Source organism: Triticum aestivum, chromosome 5A, assembly GCF_018294505.1.
Source record: "Triticum aestivum cultivar Chinese Spring chromosome 5A, IWGSC CS RefSeq v2.1, whole genome shotgun sequence".
NCBI lineage: Eukaryota > Viridiplantae > Streptophyta > Magnoliopsida > Poales > Poaceae > Triticum > Triticum aestivum.
Window position 1 is genome coordinate 38356530 of NC_057806.1, and position 7305 is coordinate 38363834.

The 7305-nt window shown below is 49.9% G+C and overlaps 1 protein-coding gene across 3 annotated transcripts; it reads right to left on the reverse strand.

The window, feature by feature from the left end:
* Nucleotides 1–767: 767 nt before the first annotated feature.
* LOC123102171 (remorin 4.1) lies at nucleotides 768–3557 on the reverse strand. 3 transcript variants are annotated; one of them, XM_044523474.1, is made up of 4 exons: nucleotides 3367–3557; nucleotides 1624–2618; nucleotides 1431–1512; nucleotides 768–1309 (listed from the first exon to the last, which is right to left on the reverse strand). In XM_044523474.1, exons 1-4 carry the CDS (start codon nucleotides 3394–3396, stop codon nucleotides 1103–1105), a joined length of 1314 nt encoding a protein of 437 aa, XP_044379409.1. In that variant the 5' UTR covers nucleotides 3397–3557; the 3' UTR covers nucleotides 768–1102. The 3 variants fall into 3 exon arrangements, with proteins under 3 accessions (XP_044379409.1, XP_044379410.1, XP_044379408.1); XM_044523475.1 differs by having other exon boundaries at nucleotides 3373–3553; XM_044523473.1 differs by lacking the exon at nucleotides 3367–3557 and adding an exon at nucleotides 2787–3351.
* Between the last annotated feature and the right edge of the window lie 3748 nt (nucleotides 3558–7305).

The following is a 7305-nucleotide window of genomic DNA, read 5'->3' on the forward strand; positions in this document are numbered from 1 at the left end:
GTGTGCAAGTCAAAGATTTTGTCCTATTTGTAGGGTTTGACCTCTAAATTTGCCTAACTCCATGTCAGCTAGCATGATTCAAGGAGGTGGTTAAATTGTTAAGTCTGTTAGACCAAATCATGGTTCCATGCATGCTAAAAGGGCAGGCTATTGAAGGGCCAAATACCACCCTATGTCCCTATTAGCCAGCACCAGGCATGTGGTGGTACTACTAATGCTGTCTAACTCCTGCTTAGGATGCCTATGAATGATAATTTGTTAACTACTACTAAGACCTTGTTCGGAATACTGAGGGCTCCTTTGATTCAAAATAATTCCATAGAATTTTTGAAGGATTTGAATCCTTAGGAACGGAAACATTAGGAAAAAAATCATAAGGATTGCATTGCACACTATTTTGGAAGAAATTTTCCATTCACTGAAAGCTCTCATGTTATATCAACTACTGTTTGGTCTAAAATACCTATGGTTTTCTAATTCTACAGGATTCAAAAGGACATGTCATTTCAATCATGTATGTTCCCTATTCCTACATTTTGAGAATCCTGCGATTCAAGGAGGCCTTGATTCTTTTCACAAGAAATTTGGAAACAGCCAAAAATGTGGAAAATTCACAAGTTCGAGAAGAAGTCTGAATATTGTGGTGGGTTCTTGAAAGTTTATATTTGTGTCAGCTATTTTTTTTTCTTTCCTTTTGAGCTATCATGAGCTAATTTAGTCCGAGACCAAAATGGCTTATGCCAAAGCAGCAAGAAAGCCAGATTCCATCATGGAGCTGACCAATTAATATATATTTTTTTCCTAGATAAAATGCCATATTTTTCCTTTTTTTCTACAATCACTACCAAGTTAAAAAGATGATTTCAAGTTCTCAGTACATTAGTCAGCAGGCCATTAGCATTAGCTCATGTTATCAATGGCAACATGCTGTAGCTCAGGTCACAGCAATTCAGATTGTACAGACTACAGAGCAAAGCAACACCTACAGCACATTGATTCAAACAATTTCATGTACATATTGTCCCAGGGGCTTGCACTGAGACCTTCAGGCTTCTCTTCAGTCAGGCTGCATTTCAGAGGCAAGCTGAATTTTGCTTGGTTTTCAGCAGAGGAACCAGCTGCAGCACCGGAACCGGGACCGCACGCGGCCGGTCTTCCGGATGCGCTCCACCTGCCGCGCCAGCCGGACCGCCCGCCGGTTCCGCCTCGCCTCGACCCTCGCCTGCTTCCCCTCCACCTTGTGGCTCAATGTGGACAGCCTCTTGGTCAGGCTGTTCTTCGCCCGCGCCTTCATTTGATCGGCCTGCACCTGAAATGAAGTTTGCACAAGTACAATGCATGATCAGAATTTGTTGACAGACAGCCGGGATTTGTTTCACAGTTTTGTCAGGAGAATGTAAAGAAGTTTAGGAGTTCAGATGGAAGCTGACCTCTGCATGCCTCATCTTGGCTTCGAATTTGGATTTCTGGCAGTTCTCCCACTCCTGAATCTTCACCTCCTTCCTCTGATATCTGAACCACCACCATGACCAAAACATCATAAGATTCAGAAGAAAATGGTGTTTTTGAATGGAACAATTAGGCACAAGAATCAGGATTAAAATGTGGAGATTCTGTTCATGCCTTGATGCAAGTTTACACTTCTTGGACTCCGCCCATGCCGCAGCTCGAGCTTCGAACTCCTCCCTCCTGGCTTCGTCTTCTTCGCCGGCGCTCTTCTCCGGCGAGGCGCGGATGCGATCCTCCTTGCTGGCCCACGACGCGATGCTCATCTTGCCCAGCTGCAGCCCGAGAGCGGCGATCTCCCGGCGCGTCCTGATCTGCAGCTCCCGCTCCGACGCGGACGGCGACGCCGGCACCGAGCAGAGCGGGCTGAGGGACGGCGTGGCGGCGCCGGCCGGGGTGCCGCTCCTCGACTGCTCCTGGCTGGCGATCGGGGTCATCTCCGTGCCGACGTCCCTCATCGACACCGACGACGACTGCGCCGCCGGAGCGCCCACCTGGGTGCGGAGCTTCGTGTCGCGACGCTGCTTGCTCGCCGGCCCGGTGACCGACGACAGCGACGACGACGGCGAAGGCGACCGCGGCAGCTCTGTCAGCGCGCTCCCGCCGCCCGCCTTCTTCGCGTCCGACGGCGGCGGCGCAGACTCCGGCGCGACGCGCACGCAGCCTCCGCCGACGCCGCTGTGGCCGTGCACGGCGGCGGCCTTCTTGGAGAAGATGGGGTTGGAGTGGACGACGTGCCTCCCGGCGATCCACTTCTCCGCGTCGTTCCACTTGGACGGCACCTGCCGGAAGAAGGGCCCGAGCCCGGCCACGGCCGCCCTCTCCTCCATGTGGAACTCGAAGCTGCCGGAGTGAGCAGCAGGCCTGCCGTGGCTCCCGCTGGAGCGCGACCGGGAAGAGGAGTCCGTGCGTTCCTTGGGGTACTCCGAGGAGCCCTCGTCGAGCTCCTGGGGCGGCAGGAGGCTGTTCTTGGGGTGGTCGTCGGCGTGGAGCCTGGACGGCGACTTGCTGGCCACCTCGTCCTTGCTGGCGGCTCCGTGGGGATGGGGATGGGGATGGGATCCCATTCCCAGCAGCTTCATCCTCAGCTTCGTCGGAGACATGACCCCCATCTGCATCCCAATCACATGCACGCCCACACAAATCAAAATCAGCGGCACAAACACATTATAATCAGGAAGAAGTTCAAAACAGAAGTAAACATGCTGTTAATCTCAGTGCTAAAACTGATACGAATGCGTGGGAATTTGTGGCGACGGATTGGCCGCAGAAATCAGTGCCTTGGTTCCCTCCGCAGCGGGGGGAGGGGTCGCCTGCTCCGCCGCTCCTGCTAGCGAGGCTGCCATTGGAGCGCGATGGCGTGAGCAGAGCAAGAGCGAGCCTCTTCCCACCAGCTCCAAACCCCACTGAGCTCGCTCGCTCACTCACTCACCCGCTCAGTCACTGCGGAGAATGAACCGAGCCCCCACACGGCCTCCGAGCACGGAGCAGCAAAGCATGGCCATACAGCGAAAGTGAAAGAAGAAAACAAGACAAACAGAGGAAGGTGACCCTACACTATACTGTTCGTGCCATGTTACCCATGGGACAAGAAATCAAATCCAATCCAAAGCCTCCCCCATAAACGGGCGATGGCGATGCACCACCACAGTGGTCGATGCTGGAAAAGTGGAAAGAGCCTTGACCCACACCGCACACACAGTGCTGGTAAAAGGATGAGAGGATTTAGCAGCTCTGCTGTGGGTGGATTTTAGCCGAATGCTGCTAGCGGGCACAGCATGCCGGAGAGATGGCTTCGACGCCGCCATGGATGGATGAACACGGGTAGATACGTACACCGAGGGAAGGGGTTGCTACTACCTGGACCTTGTGTATCCTCTCGTACTCCATGGTGACAGCGCCCCTCACTCTCTCTGATGCTGATGCTGATGGTGATGGTGATGCAGGTGCTGCAAGTGGAGATAAGGGGAGGGAGGGAGGGAGGGAGGGCGATAAGATTGGTTTGTTAATTGCGTGGGGGGTGGGAGGAGCAGGTGCTGGTTGTTGGATGGAGCAGCAGGCGGGCTGGGCCGAGGGAGGGCGGGCTTTTATTTATATAACCGGAGGAGGGGGGAGGGGGGGAGGGCGCGTGGCGGTTGGCGACGAGGAGGGGGGAGGGGGAGCGCGTGCCGCTGGGCCGTGCGATCGACACGTCGCCGGATCGGACGGACGCTGTCGGGACAGGGGCGCGTGGGGGGAAGCAAGCAGTGGGCACGCCGAACCGAGCAGCACTACTCCGTGGCTAGACTTGCACGCACGAACGGAATACAGTATGCCACGCGCGTGCCGTCGCTCCTTTCTACGCTACGCGCGCCGGCATCTTTCCGGCCTTCTTTTCTACGACTAGTGTACAGTGTTTTTGTTTTTATAACGTTATTTCGCGTTTCTTTTTCCCTCGCCCAGCTTCGTCCTTGTTCCACCACGAACGGAACGGCGGCGTGGGGAGCCAACGTGTGAATTCTGCGGCAGCCTGCCTGTGTCACCGGTCGCGGCGTGCGCACGGGCAACCTCGGTACGTGCGTGCGTGGCGGACGGATCGCAGCATTTCCGGCTCGAGCGTCGTGTCCGGCCACGCCCAGCAGCTACCTGCGCTGCGCGCTGCTCTCCTATAGCTGTAGTATAGGACCAATAATGCGAAATATACAAAGAGTTACACACAATTACACGCTGACTAGAATTTTTTTTATCTACTAACCAATCATAAACTTACCCCCCCCCCCTCCCTGATTTTCAAGGGGTGGGCCGCCTCGCCACCTATTGACCAATCAAATTAACCCCCTTTGTAAAAGCTTGTAACTCGTTTGTACGTGTAGCATTACTCAGTATGAGACTAGTATGAATTTTCCGATTCAACTTTGAATTCTGTTGACTCTTACGACACGAAATGGTATAACCGATTAAGAACCTTTTTTGTTGTTGTTGTTGTTGTTGTTGTTGTTGTGAGCGGGGCAATAAAACGCACATGAATAGGAAAACGAGGAATGCGGTGGCATGTCCGCTCAAATCCTAGACATTGTGTTCCACAGAACCATGGGAAAACACAAAAAATATTCGCATGAGGTTGCAGTGGATGCAAATTTCCTTTTTCAAATGCAATGCAATAATATTTTCATTTTTAGGAAGAAATCATGTGGATGAAAAAATCAACATAGACCAAAATTCTAGTGATTATAATCCTCCGTTGTTTTATTTTTGCGGGAATCCTCCATTGTTCCTATGAAGATATTTTAATCAAAGGGACCCTTGGAGCAATTCTAGCAGAGTGGCCATACCTCCATATGGACTTGAAGGCTACCGAGGCTTTCATGATTTTTCTTACAAGTAGGACGCACCTGCAATTGGGGCATAGGTCCCTCCCCAAGAATTAAAAATTCAAAAGAACACATTCAATACAATCAATTTCTTCTTATAAAATGGGGCAAAAAATTATTTAAGCCATGCTAAATAATTAATTAACTAGCTCCCATATGGCCATGACCACGGCCACCGCCATCACCACGCTCAACATAGAATTAGGCAAGGCGGGCCTCCATGGCCAAGAAATGTACCTCGGCCATCGAGTCCTAGCTCGGCCATTCCTTGGTGTCGACCCAAGCCGGCCATCCATTGATATTGGTGGCAGGGTGAGCGCGGGATCTCAAATTCACCGTTTCCTTTCCGCCTCCTTTGCTGCCAGGCCTCTTTGGCCACCTCATAGTTGGCCCAATCTTTGACGAGGGGATCCGGCTGCTCCTCCTTCACCTCATCCCCAAAATTGAAGACGAGGCAGAGCTCCTACGGGGTGCACCATTCATGAGAAAGCGGATGGTGGATTGGAGGCGATCGAGATGAGAATGAGAGGCGCCAAAGAGAGTATTAAAATGATAGAACGGTGGGCACTGGCCTTTTATAGGCCGACGCACGCGCCATTAAGGAGTCATGTGGGGAGGCGGAAGGTGGCTGCCGACGGGCGGTCAAAGGGTGCATCCTCCAGGGAGAATGTTGCAGTGGCCTGCTCACACGCCTCCCGGCTCCCCACACGGCTCCTCCAAGCTTGTTCACACGCAAGCCAGGAGATGATGTCACATGGTAGCCACCCGATTAGCTGCCATGGGAAGACGAGGGAGCAAGGTCGGTGCCCATTGCCGATGGTGAGTGTGAGGTCGGGCTGCTTCAAATCTCGCACGCAATGCGAGGATGGAGAAGCTGAAACTTTCCTCCTGTGCTGACAGATGGGTTTGGAGCGAGCTCTATAGTGGACCTCCACAACCTCCAAATATGGAGGCTGCAAGCCCATTTTTGAGGGAGCCTCATAAACTGTGACGACCAAGAGGCATATGACAACTTTGCTAAAGTGTCATTTTGGGCCCAAACCCCACATTGACAATTATCAAGACAATTTGGGTCATAAGGCGACTCTGCTAGAGTTGCTCTTAGTTTTCATCAATGATACGTATCTTTTATTACCATCTGAATCGGCGGTCTGAAAATTGTTGACTAATTTATCCTTACGGAATACTACTCTTTACACATTCACACCGATATATACATATTAAAAATCCCTTTTATTTTAAAAATTCATAAATATATTATAGTACAAATTATCTGTTGAAGTTTTATTTTTCAAGACAGCGCAAATGCAGAAAATGGCATTGGCTTGCAAGTCGACAACATGAACGCATTTCATTATTTCAATTGCTTACTAAAACCCCCTCTAGTCTACGGCCCACCGTGCCTCTTACCAACGACATCTTTTATCAACAATAGAATTGGCAGTGTAAAATCGTTGATTAATTTATCTTGAAAAAAGTACTACTCTCTACACATTCACATTCATATTTACATGTTCAAAAAAATCCTTCTATTTGTTAAATTCAGAAATATATTATAGTATGAATTATCTATTGAAGTTTATTTTTCAAGATGGTGCAAATGCAGAAAATGGCATTAGCTTGCAACTGCATGAGTCAACAACATTTCTTAAGTTGTTGTAATTTCAGAGGTATTTGGCTTGTGGAAATCCTTAACTTGGAGTTTCAAGGAGCTGATATTTACACACCATTTCAAATTTTCTAAGAGACATGTGAATTATTTCATATGTTTGTAGTAAAATCCCCTCTACCCTACTGCATGCCCACCCTATCCAGCACCAGACCCCATGCACACCCCAAAGATAAAGCCACAAAGAAAAGCGAGGGAGAGAAGACTCCAAAGCCCAAACCCCCACACAAAGCCTGCTTTGTTAACTGATTTGCTCCTCCTAAGAGGACACAAAACCACAGGTTAGCCTCACCTTTTCCTCTTGGGCTTAGCAAAGCCATCAGCTCATGTCCTCCTCCCCACACAACATTATCAGTTTCCCTAATAAAAACACACAACATTAGTCTATGTCCATCAAACCCATTTCTGTTACTAACCAAACCTTTTTTTAACAATATATATTAATATAAGGTGGCACACTCCTGTGGTTTCTTGTCCTGTTCCTTCTGGTTAGCCTCACCCATGTAGTGTAGTTTAATTAGCCCTTACAGTTGTTACTGTCTGTTGGGCTTTTTTAGGCCACATTGCCCAATGCTTGATGTCACCATCCTGCAAATATTCATGTGAAATTGGAGTGCTTGCCCCAAGGATGATAAGTTTCAACAGTAGGTGCCATGGGAAATTCCAACTTGTCTCCTGGGATGGACTTTGGCGCCAAACCTGCTTGGTTCAAATTGGAGGACATCCATACCCCAACTAGTGCTGCTGCTAGTCAACATAATGCTTCTTCTTCTGCCATGG